At 47.0% G+C, this 23,070-nt stretch overlaps 1 protein-coding gene across 1 annotated transcript in view; it reads left to right on the forward strand.

The window, feature by feature from the left end:
• Positions 1 to 14,389: 14,389 nt before the first annotated feature.
• The window catches only part of ARHGAP31 (Rho GTPase activating protein 31), a 55,838-nt gene continuing 47,157 nt past the window's right edge, over positions 14,390 to 23,070 (forward strand). Inside the window, exon 1 of the mRNA XM_075725722.1 lies at positions 14,390 to 14,489. Coding sequence (XP_075581837.1) covers positions 14,390 to 14,489 — 100 coding nt within the window. The remainder of the gene's footprint in view (positions 14,490 to 23,070) is intronic.

Raw genomic sequence — 23,070 nt, forward strand, 5'->3', positions numbered from 1 at the left:
CGAGGAAAGCAACTGTAGCTAGACGGGGTTTGGGATGTGGTTGAGACGTTTCTGTGGTAAAAGGGTGGAGTTCCCTTGTTTTCTCCTTTTTCCCCGAAGTACTCTGGCTCTCAGTCAGTGCCTGTCCAAAGAAACTGTCACTATTCCTCTCCACTCCCTGCTTCTCCTTCCCTCACTGGAAAGGTAAATTAAGGAGTTCAGGGATGACAGCAGCTTGCAGCAAACCTATGCTTTCCACCAACCCTCTCGTTACAGCAAGGTGGGGCCAGCACACAACCCAGGAGGTCAGCCAAGACAAGAACCCATCAGCGGCCCTCCTTCATTCCATACCAAGGCTGGGATGCCCTTTCATGGGATTTTCTTACTATGGCAACCCACACCTACATGGTGTTTAGAGGAAGGATGGTTTTGTTTTTTTTTCTTGTGTGACTACCTGCTCCACTTGCCTTCAGAATCACCTCCTACAACCAAACAGCAAATTGGCAGGGGCTGGGATGGGGACATGGAAAACACCGAGGTGTCCCAGGATAGCAATGAAATGAAGTAGCTGTTGGCAGCTTGACAATATCATTTTTTAGTCATCATTTCTCTCTCTGAATTTTATATCTGAGGCTATAACCTGTTCTGAATATAATGGAAAAGTTATTTCCCTTCAATGACATGCAGTCCTATATTTAAATGATTCTTCCTTCAGCATCCTTCTGAAAGATACAGGTGTAAAAGTTAATAGCAACTTAAAGAAACAATGATGATCTTTTTGCAGTCAAACATTGGTACATGACTCTGCTCTTGATTTTTCTCAAGCCATACAGTCTCACTCATCACAATTGGCCCATATGCCTGAAACCATGACTAGCCAAATATCTCCTTCAAAGTTCACAATCAATTCATGGACAAGAGGAATAAACTGCAGAAAACTTGCCAGATAACATAAGATAATAAAGAACCTGAGGAAATTGCAATCTGCTCTGGGTTACTCCAAAAATGGAGAAAGAAGCTAGATTTGCTGAATAAACAATTCATTGCAAAATTATTCACTGAGATCTAGGAGCCAAATAAAAGGAGGGAGAAGGATCCAGAATATGTTACAGTAATAGGAGGTATGATGGTATTGGCACAGGAGGAATGTACTTCCTAGGAGTGATGACAAAGAGGATCTGTCTCCTTATTGGCATTTTTCAGAAGCAGAACAAGAGGTAGGACTCTAGAAGAAAAATAGAAGCAGTTTTTACCCACAGCCCATAGATCTTGGGGCCCCAGAGCTGAGCTGTCACTTCTCATTTTTATATCCTACTCCCAGTGTGTGTGTTTTACCAAGATGTTTTCTTTTCTCCCATTTAATATTTTCAGCAATTGCTATTGTTCTGCAGCCTACAAATGGGCTCTGGGAACCCAAGGACGGCATGAGAAGCTGAAGTACAGGAAGCATTGTACCAGGAAAGGGCAGAGCAAGAGGACTGATAGGGGTGACAGAGACTCCAAGGTCTTCTAGAAATGCGGCGCCTAACTACCCCTGACGCAAGAGCTGTGCTCAGATGCAGTGGCACTTCAAAGCTTAGGCAGCAAGTTAAAAAAGTTTTTATAACCCTCAAGTATTGAGTAACTGTGGTTTCACATGCCTGTAATAAGCACTAGGTAGTGTTAGACTTAGTGAACAGAAAAGGTGGTGTTTTGTTTTGTTTTTTTTTTCTTTTGTTTGGAGGCTGCTAAGCACATACTAAGTGTTGGGGGTCTCCACTGTTATCCACTTCTCCTCTGGCCACAAAGACCCAGCGAAACTAGCAAACACATGAGGAACTGTGTTACTTTTTGCAAAAGTTAACTTGAAAAGAGGAGATGATGCAGCTCAAACTCATTTGTGGGTAGCCCAGGCAATTTAAAAGGGAGACAACTGTGAGTTGGCATGGACTGGGATATCTTAGAAAAGCATGTGTAAAGTTTCTACAAGACTGGTGTGTGATAATGTCTGTTCAAGATGGTGTGATTTAAAAATACCCAATAGCAAAAGAGGATGATTGTAGCAATCTGTTTTAATTACACTTCACATGTATAGTTATTTCTAAAACCTCATAAAAATTACCAGAAAACAAAACTATACTAAACTAAAAAGGTTGCTTCCTGTTAGCTGGTAATTAAAGCATCCTGATTTGAAACTAAATATAGCCCTTCCACTAAATTTGGTAACTTTTTGCTAGCCTGGGCTCTCTGCACATGTAAATAGAACAATCTAATCGCTCACATTTATTCAGATCCGTAATTTGCATTTAGTTATGTTAGAAAATAGTGAATGGCTTTGCTTATTTACATGATAATTATTTTTTTACTTTGATTTGTGTCAAGCTATTTTGGGATGAGAACTGGAATTCAATTAAGATGCAGAAAGCCAGCATTTTAATTCTGCTTTTTATTAGATAATGAAGATACACAGTAGCTGTGCAGGATATACAAGACAAGTTGATCAAAATTGATTAAGCAAGGAAAGGACATATTATCTGTAGGTAGTGAAATGAATTGTTTCTTTTTGGTCACCATGTCTTACAAGGTTTTAGAGTGAATAGATGTCAGCCTTTCAAATCTCCTTTATACTGAGACCAAAAAAGAAAATCTAGTTGTCTTTGGTTTGCCAACTTGCTATGAATTTCTTAGAGCTGATCAGAACATTAGTTATTGAATCCAAAAAATATTAATAATGAATAAATTTCAGAAAACCTCCTAGAACTTCCAGAAAAGACTGCAAATTGTAGGGAAAGGAGCTTTTTTTACTTCAGCAAACTTCTCTTAGACTTTGTACTGGTGACTTGCCTCACTTTGCCGGTGTGAGATCAGGCCTTTAATACACTGTGCCAAAATTTCGCATCCATTTTTCAAACAGCTACACTTTCTAAGAGGAAGTTCCATTTCTTTTAAAGGCTAAAAACACACACACAAAAAAGCAACTATGATTCCTCCACCAGCAGTCGTCCCAATTCATTTCACATCTAAACAAAAGTTTCTGCAAGAGGGTCCTCCCAGAACAGGGTCTACCATGCAACCACCAAACGTAGGTTTTTGCTGCGGGTTTCTCAGAGAATTAGCACCACCTCAGCAGCCATTTCCTTGCCATCCCTGAGCTTCTCAGAGTGTCATTAATCCACCTTCTTCCCCTGATCCTCCCTGCTGGTAAGCTTTTCTGTTTCCCATTCAGGTGGAGTTCAGGACTGCATCCACCTGGCCTTGCTGCCACAACAGGTCACAAAAGGAGCCCAAGTGCAAAATGTCCTTGGTTGTTCAAGCAGTTGCCCAGTGGCTTGCTTATAGGTAAGGGGCTGCAGCGCTATCCTGAGGAGAGTCAGAAGAGGAAAGTGGCTGCAGGCCAATCCCTCTCGCATCTCCTAAGCAACCACTAAAATACATGAACAGTCTTTTCATAATGGCATCATGATAAAGTGATTTGGCAAAATGAGAATATAATTTCCTGTTGACTATTAAGGCTCCACAAATGATCTTTAGTCACTGAGCACAGTGGATCTGTGTTCTGCAATAAACAGCAAGCATGAAATAACTCCCTTTATTACTGCGACACGAACCAAGAGGATCCCAGGTTTCTCGGCCAGCCTTTGTGAACCAAATCAGGAGCTGCTGTAGAGACAGGCCTTTGTTTTTCAGGCTGCCATCCAAAATTTCCCAAGCTTTTAGGGTTGGCATCTTTAAAATTTGCCTGTACATTAATGAAAGATGTCACCTTTTTGGTACTGGTTTATACTGAAAGCTGAGATTCTTACAAGAAATCCCCTGACTCCAAGAGCTGGGACTTAAGACAGTTGCTATGCGTGACAACGATATTATAACCCAGAAAACCTGATGCATATGAAATGGCCTTATCTCCTATGACAAGGGCCATCCCCAACTGACTCTTTCAGTTTTCTTAGTGAATTTGAGTTATTCAAGTTGTCTTCTGTGATATGTTAAGCTGCAACAGTGCAGGGTCCTGCTTACTGTATCCTATAGACACTGTCTGCTAGGGGTCAGTCTGAAATGCAGCCTTTCCTTGCTGCATGAATTCTTCCCTTTTACCTGATTTGCCTGCTGTAATTCTTGGACTGCTCCCCGTACTCTCCACTCATCTACACAGTTTCTGCCTGCTGTCAGACTGCTGTTCCTACAATGCCTGTCAATTGGTGCTGTGTGCCCATGGTGTCAAAATATTATCTACTTATTTCTCCCCCAGCTGCATTTTTCCTGCCAGCATGCATTCTCCTAAGCTGCTCTTAAACATTGGTTCCATTTTCAAGTTGTGAAAACTTGGTATCGTTACAAAAAAGATGCTACGTAACTATAACTCAAACCATTGGATTCATCCCAGCATCTCTTAAATTTGCCAGAGAACAGTGTGTACATGGTGATCAGTGGAGTGAGAGTATGACATTCTGGCACTGGGGCACATGTGCTTCCCCTATTCCCCACAGGAGATTTACACCCCTCTTCTCAGGCAGGACCAGCAGATGTCTGCGTGGTTTGGGTAAATACCTTTTTAGCTGATCTTTCTCTTGCCCTAAATTTTGCTATGATTCTGGTACTCAGCACCTTTCTTCCCCTGCTGGAAATGTTGGCTTTTTTTTTTTTTTTTTTTTTTTGCAAGCTCTGACCTCTCTAATGCTTATGGGCCTAAAGGAAAACCCAAAACAGATCCAACTGAAGGATGATCCTGGAATGTCCCTCAGGGATACACATGTCCTTTTCTGGCTAGAGAGGATTTGGGCTCAGGAGGCCAAAAGAAGCAACGAAGTTGGAACCTAAGGTAATGGAACAAAATCCAGTTTGGATGCAAACCTGCAATTTCCAGACTCTCATAATTTAGGCTACTGTGGGTCATGCAGACCCCTCTGTCTTAAAGAAATCTCTCTTTTCTGTCTTCTCCCTGTCTTTTTTTCCTTCTCCTTTGTTTTTTTCCTTTGGCTTCATTTGTTTAAAACAAGCAAAAGTAATCTTAACGTGGTTCTTGTTCTGCTCACCAGTAGGGCTGGGGCTGCTTTTTTTCTCCCCCTACAGTGCTGAGGTGGTAGAAAATGGTAGCCAAGCACCACAAGAGCACAGAAAAGAAACACAGGGTGAGTGAGAAGGGCATCTGACTGCACCTGTAACCCTATATGTACATGAGCAGCTTCTATTACAATCAGGGCAGATAGCAAAGGCTTTCCAGGAACAACCTGCTGCTAAAACACGCTCTGGCAGGAATAGAGGATTGGAGGTGAGGGAGAACAGAGAGCAGATCTTACATTGCTCCTTGCCACCCTGCTTTGTTGCCCCTTGGCATTCCCCCCATGTCTTCTGACACCTCCTCAAAGACAGTCCCTGGGGCAGGGCCACACCACAGAGATCTTAGCATAGGGAAAAAGCCCATGCTGGAGGTTGAAGCAAGGGGGACAATTGCTTCCCATTTCCCAGTACAGTATGTTACAAAGGGCCGTTGCAAAGCTTGGCCGCCTGACAGTTTCATTTGCAAGAGCACTGGCCCCTTTCCAAGCAATTCTTTCAGGTCTTATTGTTTGGTAGGAAACAAACAAGGGGAACAGCACTGGGTGGGCACACCAGAAGAGGGTCTAAATATAGCAGGGTAGCATTAGGGAGCCAGGCTTCTTAGCCAAAGCTTACTCTAAAGATAACAAAACCCCTCTGCTAGTCTGCAAAAAAGACACCAGTCCTGCTATAGCCACCCCAGTTACACAGGAGAGGGCTCCCCAGATGTCCTGATCATATTGGCCAGCTACAATGAAGCTACACTAGTCATAAAAGTTGAAAGCAGCCTGTTAAGCTGTGTAAGTAATTGCAAAGCACAGAGAGAATATTATTGGTTCCAGCCTGAAGTCTTCTGAGTACTTTCTGCTATAATTCACACCCAATATAACTTCAGCATGAGTCAGGAAATAATCTGAACCACAGATTTAGACAATGAGGTGTCAGAGTGAAGGCAAACCAAGCCCTTTCAGCCTGTGATGGAAAGAAGATGACTTTGTGCCACCTTTGCCTGGAGGTGTTGAGACTCAGTAGGATTCAAACTGAATTATGTTGCTGACAGTACTGCAGGGCTGGTGACATTTCTGAAAACAGAGGAAAAGGGAAAAAGAGAAATCAAGTGTGCCAAAGAAGTTTAAAAAGTCCTCCACAACCTGGCACATCCCCAGAGAAAACACCTCCCGCTAGAACAGCCAGGGCGCAGGTAAGGAAATGTTAAAGGAGAAATGTGGCTTTCCCTGAGGGAGTATACGGAGAGCTTTAATATTATACATCCTGAGAGAGGGGTACTCAAGTCTCAGGCAGAAGGAATCTCCTGGCATAGCTGATTTCCCTGCTTGACACCTTCAGGATTTGAGAGCACAGTAAAAAGGCAAGTTGTTTTTCCACTTAACCTAGGCACACGCCTGACCATGGAGAGGGATGTGGAGCAAGGCAGGAAGAGAAAGCCGAGAAGGGAGAGAGGATATGGTCAGCCTTGCAGAGAAGACAATAGGAGATCATTTGTGCAGACCCACCAGTGCTTTCCCTACAGGGACTTAGCTCAGCGAGTAGAAATAAGAAACAACAAATGTGCTGGAGCCTGCCACTTGCAAGAACACCTGGCCTTGCCCGCCACAGCTGCTAGCACTCTACCCTTCACAGCTGACAGCCCTCTTGTAGAGGTGTTTGCAAAGGGGACATGTGGCTTTTGCAAAATTGTATTTCCTCTCTTCCCCCTTCCTGCCATCAAATCATACTTGCCTTGCTAGAGACAGAGAGAAGGGGTGAAGTAACAGTCTGTCCTAGCTGGAGACCATCATCATAGCTAGCAATTCTTCATAGGAACCCATGTCTTGTGGTGCTAGACATTCAGACAAAATAAAAGGAGTTTTAGTTGAAAGCTTGTGCTAAAACAAGACATAAATCTCTCGTAAAAAAGATGATTCTCACAAGTGATCAAGAGAAGATCCCTGAATAAAAGAAGTCAGGTTTTAAGTGACTTCTAAAAATAGCATGTAACAGGCTAGCTTTTATCCCTAAAATAGTGAACATCCCCTGAGCTATTTGTTGTTTGGGCTTTTTTTGCAACAAATAAGATTATTACAAAACAGCCCTTATCTTCTACAGAAAGTGATCAAAATAAGTTATTGCTTGAGTGAACCCCTAAACTAATTTCTTTCCTCCCTTTCAGCTTGGTCCTTATAATAGAGATTCTTTCTCAGTCCTTAGCCTTGCATCACCATTAAAATAATACAAGTGCAATGGACTGCTGTTTTTATGCAGTCAGGTTAACCCACAACTTCCTTCTCCCATGGCAACATGATTAGTAGAATGGATAATAAGAGAGGGACATCTGAAGGTGGAAATACAGGCAGTGAAGTGGGTGTTGGTGTCAGTGTCCTCTGAGTGGTGGTGAGCTGGGCTAATAAGAAATTATACATGTGGGGTCCTTTATAGTATACTACCAATGCTGTTGTTCGGCAGAAATGTGAGCAGGAGAGACTAAATAGTTTCTCTTTTTGCATTTTAGGCCTCTGGCTCAACATATTTCTCATTTCTGCTAGAATGGTGTTTATAGGATAAAGGGTGGGGAAAATTCCTACAAAACCAGTGGAGTGCAACTATGGAGGAACAGATACTGAAAGTCTTCTGCTCTCCCTTAGGCTGTGGTAGTATCGCTGCTGGACATAGTGACTAAGCAACGGGTGTCTGAAGTGACAGATAGATCTCCTCAGGATTTTCTTCCCTAATTAAGTTTTCTCAGCTCCTAGAGATCCTGGCTGTGCTTGAGAATCTGGTTATTGCTTGTTATTCACAGGCTGGTAAGACATGAGAAGCAATGGGCTTATGGTTAAGGCATTTCCCAAGTTCATATGTGCTGTTGATTTGGCTTTTTGCTTTCCTATGGAGTCACAACATAGTTTTAACCAAGTTGTTTAATTTCTGTAGGTCTCTCTGGTTACATGATCGGGGGAAAAAAGAAGGCAAAAACATCTGGTTTGGTGGGAATCCTTATTGTTGTTATTTGCAGTGAGGCAAGGTGTTGAGGAAATCACCTCTCTCTCTCTCTGACATGCTGTCTTGCTTGTACTCAGCACAGGGCTGCCAGCTGCCTCCTCCATGTTATCCAAAAAGCTGCTGGCAGGATGCTCTTGAAAAGGCCTGTGTGAGTTTGGAATGGCTCCATGGTGTGAGGTTTGTGGCCTTCCTGCCTCACCAAATGGGTCATCTCATTGGTAAGATGCCTGGAGAAGGTTCAGAACATGCCTCTGAGATGAAGGAAGCTTTTGCTAGCTCTGTGGCTTGTCTGGTAGAGTTTTTCTCTGAATGTTTGCTTTATAATACTATCGTATATTATTGTGCTATCAATAGAGTTTTACACTGGGAGACATAAAGCCTTTCTATAATGGTCTTTATGTTGTTTAAATAAAGAACAATTGGAGTCCCCAGTCAAGAATTAGAGTTCCTCTGTGCTAAAAGCTGTACAAACACAGGATTAAGTAACTGTCACTGTTGAGACAAGTTTGTGCTCTGAGTAAAGGAAGGGAGATATGTTCCTCACCTGTTTTTTCTGTATGCAAGACACTTCTGAAATGATCGTGAGCAGTAGGAGAAGGCAGTCTGGCTAAAAATGTAGTTGCGTGTTTTGTAGTTGTGGTGTGGATAGTCAATAGCTGAGTATCATGCTATATTAGATGTACTTCACACTGCATCTGGGACGATACTCAAGGAGGTAGAATGGACAGGAGCGTACGTCTGCTCCTAATACGTCAGTAACTACACCTGGTCCTCCGGCTGTAGACCCTTGCCCTGTGACCTAACCAGCAAAGTGAGAGAAAAGTACCTTCCTGGTAGAAGGGATGTTCCATTTGTTCTCTTCTGGTTTCCTTCTATGACATCACTGCGATGACATCACATCATCATGCAGGCTCATAACTAGAGCTCATAACTGGGCATAGGCCTGTTGTACCTCCCGGTTACACCGTCGTGTCGTGGGTATGCAGCCGGCAGTAAGGAGGCTCGGTAGCGTGCAAGTGTGAGGTGCCTCCTTTGTAGCTGAAGTGCTGGGATCTGCGAAGTAGCTGACAAAAAGCTTGCATGGGGCAGACAGACACACAGCAGAAGGTGTGTCGTGATGTGGGGGCAAGAGGGTCCTCTGGAAGGCAGGAAGGGAGGTGGGAGCTGGGGGAGACAGGGCTTGTGGCTGGGAATGAGGTGAAATTAGGAACTGAGAGTGGTGGGTGCCCTGTGGCAAGGGAACCCGAAGGGTAGCCCCGTAGTCTGCCAACGTGTAGTCAGAGAAACAAAAGCCTCCACGCCGGGCTTTAGGCCTCACAATATGCTCCAGCTTTGGCCACGGGGATGGGAGTAGGCAGGAAACTGGGCCGGAGCGTGGCAGGAGAGGAAAGAGAGTATGTCGAGGGGTGGGGAGGGAGGGTGAACTGGCGTGTCAGGGTCTAACAATGAACCGTCTGTGTCAGGAAAACAGTCGTACTCGGCAGGGCTATTTTTAGGGTTCAGATCCCCACCTCCCTGGGTCTTCCACTCCCTGGCCCCCCCGCTCTTTTGTGCTGAGTGGCGCCTGGCAGATTGGTGGAGATTCTAAAGCCACGGATAGGAAAGAGCTCAAACACAATGAAGGAAACGCAGCAGGGAGGGGAGAGATGGGTGCCCAGAAATAGCCTGCGTGACGCCTCCGCCATGGCCCCCGGCTCTTAGAAGGGGAAGAAATACTTAGGCCTAACGGCCAGAGCTGTGCTCTGGCTCCTTCTGGGGTCACCGATACCTTGCCTCTGCGAACAGAGAGAACTGTAAAGTCATGATCCGTCCTACATTCATTCACACCCAGACGCTGGTTTGCTGTACCCGTTCTCAAGCCGAAGGGCGAGGAATCGCAGACCAGCGGCGAAGCAGGACGGGAAGGTGCCCCACCTTCCTGCATGAACCTGCGTCCCTCTCTGACAGGGAGGCCTTTGTGACTAACTTCAAATCCTGACCTATTTTTACAGGTTCAAAGGGAAGGAATTAAAGTAAGTGTCGTGGGCCATGACTTCCTGATTTGGGCTGCGGTACCGTGGGGCAGCTGGCCATCACGCTGTTTGTATGGTGGCGGGGACTAGGAAGTAATCTCTATGGAGAGATTGCTTCTGTGAGAGCTCTGGCTTGGCTTGGTGTTGCTCTTAATCTGCAGGCTCACTTTTTTCTTCTTTGTTTTTTTTTTTTTTTAGGAGGGAGAGAAATTCCCCCTTCTTTTCCAGCTGTTTCAGCTTTGAACTCCTTTTTGCTTTTCATACTTCTGGCCCAAGCTCTTTTCCTCTCCGGCTTTGCCTATTCTCGTCTGTGAAAAGTTTTCCAGGAGGTACACTGGCTTACTCCTTACCCCTGCCGCTCATTCTAACTATTGCAGAGACCTCCCCTGCCTCCTGGGCTGCGCAAATCCAGACTTCTTATTTTTTCCCTCTATGGAGGACAACATCGCCCCTTTCCTTTGGAAAAATCCCCTGGCTCAGCACTGATTTCAGGCTCTGATACGAAGCACTTTGTTTGTAAAGCCTCCCTTGTTTGGTTCCCTCTCACCTTGCCTGACCTCCTCCTCCTCCCGGCCCTGGGCTCCCCGGGCAATCCCTCAGCGACCTCCCCTCTGTCCTCTCGCTGAACCTCGTCCTGGAGCGGGGAAAGCCACCCCCATAGCCCAGCCTGCCTGGCAAGAGCTCTCCTGGAGCTCCTCGTGCCTTCCTTCGCTTGCCGCTGTGCATGCCTCTTGCACCCCGCCTGCCACGCCATTTCCTTCCTCTGGCTCCCTCTTCCCTCCATGGGGCACCTGGCACGGGGCAGCAGGGCAGCAAACTGCAATGCCCGAGACAGCCTCTATGAATAAAGTGGGAATCCTCTCTGTTTTGTTTCTAGATCCCCTTCCCTGGATTTGTGCTTCAAATACTGTTTTTTCTTGGCGGGGGATGGCAACCACTCCCCGCCCCACTGTGGCACACTGGTGTCAATGGCTGATGGTGGTTCTGTGGTCTGGCCCTGGGCAGCCACCGCCCACCCACAGCCCATCCAGGGTCAGGGCAGCACAGCACAGCCCCCAGATAACCAAAATCAGATGGCAGTGCTCAATTCCTGGCCAGTGGGACCCACCACCATGGCTCCCAAAGATGGCACCTCCATCAGCGGCTGCAGGGAACCACCACAGAGCCAACTCCAAGAAATGGTGCTTTCAGCTGAAAATGCCTACCAGCCTGTGAGAAACAGCGAGGGGCAAGGGTGATGGGCTGACCCAGCAGTGCTGCTGCGTCCCCACACTCTGGACCTATGGGCCACCGAGGCCCCCCGGGAGCTGGGCTGTGCAAGGGAGGGGAGGGGGCCCGTGCTGCATGACGGCCATGCCAGGGTGCTCCCCACTGTGCCTGGGGCCATAGCTCCCTCGCTGGTGACGTGAGGAAGCCAGATGCATGCAGGGGTTGATTTTATTTTATTTTATTTATTTATTTATTTATTTATTTATTTATTTATTTATTTTTAAAAGAAGCCACCCTCTATTGAAGACATCCTGTTTGGGTAGGCTTGCAAGGGAGGAGAGGGGAAACTGTATCTAAGATGAGGGTGGGCATGGAGTTGAGGGCAGGAGTGTGGTGCAGCAGGTCACCAGGCAGAGAGGACAGGCGAGGACTGTGGACACAGACCCTGTTAGTGATGCCGTCTGACATAGGGTGATGGAGGAGACCGGCACGGGGAGTTTAAATGTTCTGTTTGGTTCATGGAGGGAGGGAGGTGTCTGCAGCGGGGAGTTCAGGACTTCAAAGAAGATGGTGTGGTTACTTGCCGTGGTGAAGCGGTTCCCCGCCGCTGGCCTGGTGCTAGGGCTCAGCCACGCGGAAGAAGGCTTGGTGTGTACGGGACATGCCTCCTCCCTGAGGGGGCAAAGAGAGGGGTTTGTCTTCCTATAGAAGGCAGCCAGCCGCCCATGCAGTGGGAGGACAGCCTCATGAGACACCCAGGTCTGAGAGTCCTGTTGTCTGTCCGCCCCGTGTGAAGCCTGACCCTTGGGGCGGGCGGGCAGGATGCGCTGCGGCACGCGATGCGTTTGGCGGCACGCCGGTACAGGGAGGGATCCTGTGCGCTGACTCGACATCAAGGTGCTGTGAGAAGGCCAGAATAAATTCAAGGATGTTTTAAGTGTTTCATGAGCACTGAGGGTCCCTGAGAACAACCATCAGTCTGGTGGCGAGAGCTCCGTTTTCCCCCTTAGCCTGGGAGTGGGAGCGGGAGCAGGAGGCTGGGAGCTGACAGGCCAGACATCTCTGGCACCCTTCTGCAAATCATTTTCTCCTCAACCTGTCAGCCAGCAGGCTGTAGAACGGGTATAATAATGATAATTATGGTGATAAACTGCACAATAGGAGTTATAAGGTCCTTCACTAGGGCTCTTGGTGTTTTTTCTTGTGTGTGAAGTGATAACATCCAACACTTTTGAGGGGAAAAAAAAAAGTTACCATACCAACAGACAGAACCTGAATTGCTTTTGACAGTGGTCGGATCACACTCGGAGGCTTGATTTCTCTGAAAAATGACTCTGTCAAAATAAAGGGGTGAGGTGGTGAGTTTGCAGGGGTCTGTGGGAGGAGATGGGGTTTTCTCTGCTGCGTGAGGATGCGGAGCACAGGGTTGAGGAGGGAGGGGGGTTAAGGGAGTCCTTTGCCCTGTTTCCTGGCCAGTTTTCCTCCAAACCAAAATAACTCTCCCTGTCTTTGGTCTGATTTTTGGTGAAAAGCTGCAATTTCCTGTTTTCCATTTGTTTGTTTATTTTTCACCCAGACTCACACAGTTACATTTGGCACAGAGCAAGAGGGGGCAGTGAAGCCTTAGCAGAATTAAGTTTGCCTCCCTAGGTGATGCGTGCGGCCCACCAGCATATCCAGTCGTGTAAAGAGGTTGAATATCTGGGATAAAAAATGTGGAAAAAGTGCAAGTGACTGCTCTTACAAGCAGAACTATGCATTTACTGAAGATTAAACTAGAAAGGAGTTGGAGGGGGCAGCAAGACTCAGGACCCGAGGGCAGACCCGTCCTGTTTCCTTTCTTGCTGCTACTGGGTGATTTCTGTTTCTTGTCTTTAAACCCCTTTGTTGGTCAAGGGGAGCCTTTTCTGGGGAGTTGACTCGAAAGTACATGAACTTAGATGCCCGGACGGCATCTGTTTCTGCTTGCTGGGAAGCTGGGGAGGAGGGAGCTGAAGGTTTCCCTCCTCCCCCCACTTTAGTTTCCCAACTTTCTGCCCCCTTTTTGCACTTCGGTAGCTCCAGCCTGTGCCTCTGTAGAGGAAGGCAAATCGTGAAGCGACAAGAGTCATGTTCGAGGGCAGGAAGGTGCCTTGCGACGAAGGACTCAATGAACAGAGGCAGAGATTTACTGGAGTGGCTCCTGGTCTCTCTCCTCCTCGCCAGCCCCTCCTCGGGCCTTTTCAGAGCTGAGCGTTGGTCGTGCAGGAAGCGCCTGACCGCGCCGTGGGCTGCGGCTCGGCTTGGCTCGCAGTGATTTCCTCTCAGGCAGTCCGTTATCTGTCGACTGTCAGGACAGGCTTTCCCTCTTCCTCCCCCTGTCCCCATCCGCGTCCCGCAACTCCTCTCCCCGCCTTCCCTCAGCCTCTTGCGCTCACACACACACACACACACGCGCACACACGCACTTTGCTGCCAAAAATCGTCCTCCGCCCCCCTTCTCAGCTAACTTCCTTTCAGCATTTTTTTGAGCTGGATAATCCTAGGATTTGTAAAACGGGGGAAAGGAGAGAGCGAGTGAGCGGGAGTCAGGACAGGAAGCTGGGCTTCTCATTCCTCTAACTGTCCAAAGATAGGAGGAGAGGAAGGGGGGGAGCCAAAGAGGAGCCTTGTGCAGACTCTTCCCCAGTCCCTTTTCATTAGTCTGTTTGAACTTCCAGTCTCCTCCAAAAGCCGAGAGAAGGAAGACCAGTCTGGGACGCTTTCTGCTGGAGGTGGTGACAGCGTGGCTGATGAAACCCAGAAGGTGGCCGTGAAGGGTCCCGGGACTGCACCGAGGGAAAGACGTCCCCCCCACCATCGCCTGCCCCCAACTTGCCAGCTCCGATGCGGGCACCCATCCACCACCCACTTCCCTCTGATGAGAACCGTTCCGGGCTCGGGCTATGATCGCTGCTGCTGCCGGCTGGGGAGCCTCCTCTCGCCCTGACCTTCCTCTGCCACAGGAGCAGCCCAGCATCTGGTGGGGATTAATGTTTACTTCTCCAGCTGGACGCTGTACGGGACCCCCGATGTTACTCCCTGGGAGTGGGACACAGGCAGTGGTCTGAGAAGAGCAAGATTTTTGTCGCCCAGCGTGAGGCCGGGGGGAGGGGGGCAAAGCAGGAGGGGGGCGAACCTCTTTTGGGACTAACCTCATGAAGAACAAGGGAGCCAAGCAGAAACTCAAGAGGAAGGGAGCCGCGAGCGCATTTGGCTGTGACCTGACGGAGTATCTGGAGAGCTCTGGGCAGGATGGTAAATGCCTCTTTATTCTCACTCTGGTAGCGGAGGAGCAGAGCGCGCGTCCCCCCCTTTTTTTACCGGTAGGACTGCAAACCGGACCTTTCCCAAGGCTGAGGGCTAGACAACCTGGAGCTGGTTTATCCCCGGGAAGTGGAGTCACTGCCCAGTTGCTCACAATGAATGAACAATCGGAAGATTGCTTTGGTGACGCATCTGTATGACCCTTGCATGAGTAGCGCTGCGTATGGGGAGAGGACTGGGCTAGGGCTCTTGGGCCGCTTAAGTGTGGACAGAGGCAGCCAGCTGTATGTTGTGATGCCCTCTCCCATCTGCCTGGATGTGGAAGGGGAAGCAGGGTTTTAAGGAGCTAGGTTCGGAAATCAGAACTGCGCTTAGCGTTGCCTCCTGCTGGACTTGGAAATCCTTCCAAAGTCCACGAGACTAGAGTGTTGCAGGGCTGTAGGGAGGAACTGGGAACGTCCCATCTGCCCCTCCTGGACTCCACTACAGTTCCATATTGTCCTTTCACTGCTGGATGGAGACAGGATAGAGACTGGGGGGGTGGGATGGAGTAGGGATGGGTGTGAGGTGTAAAGGGCAGCTGAGCTAATATTTTCACTACCCTGCCTGTTATCTTTCTCTCCTCTTCTCCTCCCCCTGACCTCCATGCCCCCAGATATTGGATGAGAATATAGTAGCTCAGACAAAAGGTAACTGCAATAAGATCAGAGGCTCCTGAGCTTGAAAATGGTCAGTCCTGGATGAGGGAAGGAGCAGAACAATTTTTCTTAAAGAGGGTTGGATAATGAGAGAAGCAGTTGAGAGTTTGGCATACAGAAAGACCTGCAGTTTAGCAAGAGGAAAAATAAATACATGCCTGTTACCATCCCTGATATGAGCATTATGTTCCATTTTGAATTAACTAACTTTTACCAATGTCAGGCTACTCCAAGCAAAAAAAGCTTCTAGCAGCAATGTCAGCTTTGTATGGGGAGGGCTGTACAATCAAGTCTTTCATTTGCTGATGAGCACGGCTGATGAAGTACTGTGTGGAACTGCACTGGCAGAGGGATGGACTACAAACAGTAGTCTTTTCCATTGCACAGTGAAGAGAGCACTACATATATCACTAAGCTAAAATGTTATATATGTGTATTTATTTAGGTATGGGGGAAAAACAGTCATTCAATTTCATTGTGAGTCGTCCGTAACAATTATGGTATCTTTTAACTTACATAGCCCTTAATGGCAATTGAATTGAAATAGCAAAACTAACAGACTTAATGAACTGATACCACTTTGCCAGTGTGAGGTACAGATAGAAAAATTCCATCCAGTGCTAACATGAGCTGCCGCGGTGGAGGAACTATTTACAGCTGTTTACAGGAACACTGAAAAACAACACAGGGAAGGCAGAACAGCAAAATCTATTACCCGAAATCCCATAGTTTTTTAAAATATTTTTTTTGGCACAAGAAAGGAGGACATTGTCTCAGCTCTCATTTGTGGGATGGTTCGCAGTTCCAACCTACTTATCTCTCCGTGCTGAGGAGCAGTGGGGGAGAATATGAAGTTCCTTTCCCTTTATGCAGTACTGCTATTTGCTGAATCGCACATCCCGTTGCCCAGTGCTGTGGGATCCAGAAATGAAAGACTCAATTGTTATAGGCTTATTGGGAAGGGTGTAAGTTAGATTGGTACAATTCAGTTTGTTGGGACAGGGAGAGAAGAAGGGAGAGAATTAGAGATGTTAATTTTTTTGCTGGTAGGGCTGTCAGGGTCAATAAGAAAGTGACCAAGTACGCCAAAGTGACATCTTGGGAAGAAATGAAGGTTCAGATGTCACCAGGACATCACAAACTTGCAACCTGTAACTATGAAACAAAATTAGAAGAGCATTTAGGGTATGAGAGATGGTTGATTTGGGGATAGTTGAATTGTCCTGCTAAGAATTATTTCCAGTGACAAGCCAGTGCTCCTGCAAGCAGGGGCTTTGGTAGAGACGTAAAGCAATAACTTTCTCTCTGCTCTAGTACTATGTGTTTAAGTGGTGGGATGAGGCTCTGGTTGTTCCCTGCTTGGAAACAGTGAAGATGTAAGACTGTTCATGGTATCTGGGAGTGATGAGGAGGGTGAGAGCACTTTGGCTGCTGTCCAGAAAATGTTTTGCTGTGGACCTTTGTGAAAGCTGGTTTTAAAATGCACCCAGAAGGGTTAACTGGAAAAGAAGAAGAGTCTGTAGCACAGGCAGGACACAAGTCAGACTGCTTGTGCTTTCATGCTTGGGTCTGCTTTACGCCATCCTGCAGTCCTGCTTTGTGTGACTGACTGGTCCTGCACACTCGCACAGGAGAAGAGAAGCAGAGACCTGCTTTGCTGGTGCTGGGGATGGCAAAGGGATCACCAAGGCTAGTGCAGACAATCCAGTTTGGCTGTTTTCACTCTGGATTAGTACATGGTCGTTGCAGTTAGGGGGTGCTGCACAACTTGTGTGATGCTTTGTGGAGGAGATGCACAACTCGAGTCCCTACATGCTTGCGGTTGCTGAAGAGCAGCTTGCGCTTTCTGCAAGGACCTTAGTCCCTGTGTTGTTGCCAAATTCCAGTGGAGAGAATGATATTCTGCTTAAGGTATCAGCATTTCCTCTCCTGCCATTTAACTGTTTAATAACTTGCTATGGTCCGCTTCAGAGATGGTTGCGTTTCAGCAAAGGGTGAAAAGATCCTGCTGTCTCCCTTACCAGACAGATGTACCTAGGGCTCTGTTATAAAAGAGCTTTATGATAATACAATAAAAGCTGTGGCAGGACTAGAAAGTATTTAAGAGCGGTGTAGGTCGGAAGACTTTAGTAGGTACAGTGGGGTAGCTCAGAAGACTAAAAATGTGATACAAAGCCTTTAGGCCTAAGCTGTTGATTCTTCAGATCTGACCCAGGTCAGTGGTGATGGGCAGCTGCGGCTGCCTGGTGGCTGGTTTGAAGGTTGGAGGTGTTGAATTTACTGTATTTCAAGTCAGTTCCTGCCACTACCACATTTGACCCTACTTGGCCTTTTCCTGCTGGCAGTCTCTACATAGAGACTGGTCATGCTCCTTATGGGGGCAGACTGCTATCAGTGCTCCCAAGCATTTAAAATTATGACTCAGGCCACAAAAATCATGAGATAAAATAAAAATCACTGCTGGGTTCTTTTTCTGCTTTCTGTTTTCTGAAATGTCACTGTGCATCTGAGTTATGTTTTCAAGTCTTTCTACTGGCAAGAGGGCTAGAAACTTAGGGAAAAATTAAATTTTCTTCCTTCACACTAAAATCCTCAAACAATGACTTAAATAGCAGTAAATTTGAGGAAAAGCTCACATAAAACATAAAAGAATGGTGGCTGGCAATACCAATGAGTAAAAGCCATCTGATTTCACATAGTCCCTCTCCTGTTGCTGCCAGCACTGAATCCACACATGGAGGCAAGTGATCTTTGGAGCATCAGAGCTTCACTAGAAAGCAGTGTCAGGCTTTGGGCATGGATATGCAGGAGGAAGTTAGCGCTAATTTCCTCTACTAAAACATTTTCCTGTGTCAAACTTCAATAAAGTGTTGTAAGGGTGCAATGGAGCTAAGATATATTAGGCCTGAAGGATTAACATTAGAGCCATATTTTGGCCTCTCAATAACCAGCCTGGTTTCCAGAGGAGAAAAACACATAGTGCTTCTACTCGTGTCAATGGGACAGGTGGGACTCGGAGAAAGGCTGAATAATTTCCTTCATTTTTAGTATGACGGTGTCTAGATGTTGGGATAGGAGGTGCCACCAGGACTGCAAAAAGCCAAATCTCAGATTAGATGCCTCGTTCTCAGGGTGCAGGTCAGCTCAGTGTGTCCTAGCTTCCCCTGTTTGCTGGAGACTTAATTCTACTGTTGCTGTACCCCTCTGTGGTTTCTTGCACATCTGTTTCCTGCCTGATGTTGTCTGGTTGGGAGGCAATGAGATCAGCTTTTCCCCTTAACCCCCTCCCACACTCCCCACAGCTCCCTCAATGCCTCTCATCCTGAGCTTGTGACACCCCAAGTGCTTTCTATCTCTTTTTCTAATGCTGCTTATTGGCTTTGTTTCTCATTTGCTCTAGAAATAGAGCTGCTTCATTTGAGGAGCTCTGAAGCCACCAACCCCCTCGTGCTCTCCACCTGAAGCTCCTTCTTGCCATGGCAGAGAGAAGGGCCAGCCTGCAGCACTCCCTGAGGCTGGGGAGGAAAAGAGAGCTGTGGTCTGCAAAGGTAGCATAGGGAGATGGGTGAGGAAACCCTTACAAGCCCCTGGGTTGTAATATGGGGAAGGAGACAACAATATGGGTAGCCCACAATATGATATTCTTCTACACTGTGTGGCTGTGCAATGACTGCTTCAGTCTTGTCACAACTGCATTTGAATGAAAGAGTAAGGAAAGTTTTCATTTAGTGTTAGTGGTCTCATAAAAACATGGTAGTTCTGGCTTGCACTGGCTCCCCAAGCGGGATCTTAACCACTTTGGAGAGCTGCAGTAGGTCAAGACTTTACTGTAGGATAGGCAAATATTTCTGAGGGAAAACAGTAACAGTAATTCAGCTGTAATATGCTTTGTACAAAGGAAAGGTGGCCTTGGATACTCTGGCTGCTTTGGTACAGTCCCTTAGCATGCTATCTTCTGCCTGAGTTTGATGCCATGTGTTCAATTGTGAAGCTGCCTCGTCCATGCTCAGATGGATGAGGAGACCTGCCACTCAGGAAGAAAGTAGTTTGCTTCAAGAACAGGCTCCCCTTGGAGCCAATTGTTAAACCTGCTACCCAGATGTGAAGCAGCTTTTCTGGGTTGTGTGGCTTTCCTTCCTCACACTTGCATGTGCAGCTGCTTGTCTTTGTGGGATAAGAACGTGCAGGGATGTGCGTGCAAGTCCATAGCACATGTAAGTGTGCACCATACAAAGATGCATTTGTGTCCACTTAGTACATTTTTTTTTTAAGCTGCTTTTCCTGTGTTGATGTTTCAAAGTGAATGCATGCCCATGCTTTTGGGTAGGTGCTTTTGGTTAGCAACGCATACAGGAAGTCCTGGGAAAACTGCTGAAGGATCATTAATAGCAATATGGAGGAAAAACATGAGGCCATTTTTTTTTTTAAATCCCTTTGGAAAAATGAAAATGCCACATGCTCATTTAATCTGCTGCAGAAGAATGAAGAGCTGCATTCATCCCACTCTCAAAATTAGAAACTCTGGCACTGGGGATTTCTGTCTTAAGAACTGATCAAGCTGAAAAGAAACCCTTTTCTCTTTTTGTGACCAGATTGCTTTCAATCCAGATCTCTTCCCTGACCTACCTTAATCTGAGGCTATGCAAACACTTGTCTTCCTGCAAGGAAGGAAGCAGCAGGGGCTTGGAGGAGAAGGGGACAAGAACAGCCTCTTGGGCTGGCTTGAAATGCATCAGTCCTTTTTTTCTTTTTATCTGATGTGCTGCTGCAGCCTGCTCTACATTTTCACACTGCTGATATCCTAAGCAGTCCTGTGACCTGCGCTCTGTGGAGCCTATCCCTGGCTGTAGTCTTGCAGCCTGTGTGGGTACTTAAGGCTGTGTCCCCTCATCTTTGTGATGGGAGCAGAAGGGACAGTCGGGCTCTGAAGTCTGGGGGCAAAAGAAGGGGGACTGTATTATTGTACAGTGCAGGAGAGCTGTGGTAGCGGGGGCCTGAGGGCTGAGTACATGAATTGGCAGGTGGAGGAGCTGGGCAGGGCTTGGGGGAAGAACAGCTCCTTGGCCTTTCAGAGTCTGCCAAGGCATGTCCAGCGGATGGGGGAGTGAGAAACTGCTGCCAAAATGGATAGTGTGGGGGAAATTATTAATAATGTAAGGTTGCTTTTTCTCCGCCTGCTCTCACAAGCGGAGCATCACGTTATGAGTCCCAGATATCAGCCTCTATGGCAACAAAGTGAGAGCAACAAGACACTGGGAACAACAGGAGCAGAAGCCATCTGTCTGCTTCTGCTACTCCGCTTTTCCTCCTTGTTTTGGATGATGTTTGTGTTACTTCCTCAATCTGTTTCTGGTTCCTGGGAGCTGGATTTTTGTGTCTCTGTGGCACAGTGTTACCACAGTTAAACATTCATGTTGCGAGCTCAGCTCCTTGTTCTGTATCAGCCTTGCCTTGCTATCACTGTGTGATTAGCAGAGAGCTCTTCCATGTTGCCTCCTGCTCTCCATTTCCCCTACCAAGCATTGCAGGAGGCACACGGGTCGTCTGCATGCACTAAGCCCCACTTTGATCCTGCCTTCTCCCCACCCCCTGCGAACAGCATGAATCACGTCTTGCCTGCAGATTCTAGATTAGGAAACATATTTTGATTTAGCAAACGTTTTCTCTCTGTTGGTACCAGCTGATTTCATCTGAACTTGGGAAACCAAGGACTAGGGATTTCACTGCTTGTGGTATCACATCTCTCAAAGGTTCAAGGAAATAACTGCCGTGGATGAAATGTGGCACTGCACAGGGTGGATGTACAACATAGGCTGATGCAGACGTGGTGAACAAGTAGTCTAGGAGATCCCCAATTGCCTGCAGAGCTTGGATCCAAAGTTTTGGTGTAGGCCTGGTTCTAGTTTGGAGAGCTCGTGACACAAACAAAATACTAGAAAGCTTGCATCTGTAACTCAGGCTTTGCGTATATGATGCAGTTCTACAGCAGCAACATTTGCTGGCAGTCAGGGTTGTGCCAAACAGTTATGTTCCAGTATTTCTCCTTTAACGGTAATAGGGGAAATGAAAACAGCCTGTCAGGAATGGCATACCCTGCCCTGCTCCGAAGGGCCTGGGGTGGGGTGGCTGTCAGATTGACTGCCCACATCACGGCTTGGACTGGATCTCTGATCTTCACTGGATGCAGTTTTCCTAAGTGTGAAATACAAATGGAGGGTGATTAAAGGATGGAGAGCTACCAGCGTCTGCCTCCAGTCCTGAACCACCAACCGGGTGCCAGATGCTCCTAGAGCTTTGACATGGAAACCTACAGATCCCATATTACAACACAAAGGCTGCTACTTGGCTCCACTGCTCGTTGTTTTAAGGGCAACTAGCGTTTCTAGTTGCCTACTAGTCTTTACTTTCCATACATACCCAGAGCCTCAAGCTCCAGCTGTCTTTTGTTCGTATGCCAGAGCCTTCAGCTTCTCTCCTGATAACTTCAGTGAATGTGTTTTGCATTGTCAACAAAAAAAAAATCTGCAGCATGTTTACAATGGACACAGACAGGGAACAGTGTAACATAAATTAAATTTAGTGTTAAATTAAATAACGTGGGGCAACTGTGCTGACTGTATTATTAACTTTCATACTTAATTCAATAATGTAACCCTCTGTTTTCTATATTTACCTGAAACCACAAGCTGAGTCTCTAGTCTTCTGCACCACTGTGATTACAGATATGAAAGTACTTAACATGGGATTGAGACCTAGCTTGTTGTCAGATGTCTAGGCCCTTGCATATAATGAAGTTACAGACACCAATACTAAACTTCACCCTCACTCAAGTGCCAGATCAATGCTATCATTGTATGTGAGAGTGAGGAGTTCAGTCCCTAATGCTACAAATCTTTTGGCACACAACACTTAAGCGGACAAAAAAGTCTCATTCCTTTTCTGTCTCACCTCCTGCCTTGAACACAACCCTGCAGCTGGATTAGATTCCCCATTTTCAGCCTGGTGGAGGCACGTCCGATCTTAACAGTGCACCAAAAGGGACAGAGCAAAATCCACATTTTTTGCACTTGCCTTCAGTTCCTCTGTCCTGGTTGCTGTACTCCCATTTGGGAGCAGCAGCCTGGCCTAGGCTCAAACCAGCCTGCCTCCATCCTGGTGCCAGCAGCTGATGCTGTGTGTGACAGCCCCAGTTCCAAGCAATGCTGGGTTAACTGGATGGTCACTTGGACTTAGGCAATTTAATGTGCATATGGGAAGAGTTACCGTAACAGCAGCAGAAAATGTTACTGAATCACAGGATTACTGATATGAGCAGGGACTTCTTGAGATTATCTAGACCAACTCCCTGCTCAAGCAAGGTCAGCCAGAGCCGGTTGCACAGGACTGTGTCCAGCTGAGTTTTGAATATCTCCATGGATGGAGACTCCACAGCCTCTCTGGGCAACCTGATTCAGCCTTTGACTACTGTCATAGTGAAAAAGTGTTGTGTTCAGATGGAATCTCATGTTTTTTAATTTGTGCCTCTTGTCCTGTCAATGGGCACCACTGAGAAGGTCCTGGCTCCCTTTTCTTCATTCCTTCCCATCAGTTATTTGTACACATCAATAAGATCCCTCCTGATCCTTCTCTTGGATCAGCTGGGGCAGGCTGAATAGTCCCAGCTCTCTCAGCTTCTCCTCATACGAGAGATGCTCCCATCCCTTAACCACTGTGGTCGTGAGCTGGGCTTGCTCCAGTAAATCTGTGTCATCCTTGTACTGGGGAGCCCAGAGCTGGACACAGGACTCCAGGTGTGGGCTCACCAGTGCTGAGCAGAGGGGAAGGATCACATCACTCAACCTGCTGGCAACACTCTTCCTAATTCTTCTGATGTT

The sequence above is a fragment of the Pelecanus crispus genome, chromosome 1 (genome assembly GCF_030463565.1).
Source record: "Pelecanus crispus isolate bPelCri1 chromosome 1, bPelCri1.pri, whole genome shotgun sequence".
NCBI classification, from domain to species: Eukaryota; Metazoa; Chordata; class Aves; order Pelecaniformes; family Pelecanidae; genus Pelecanus; species Pelecanus crispus.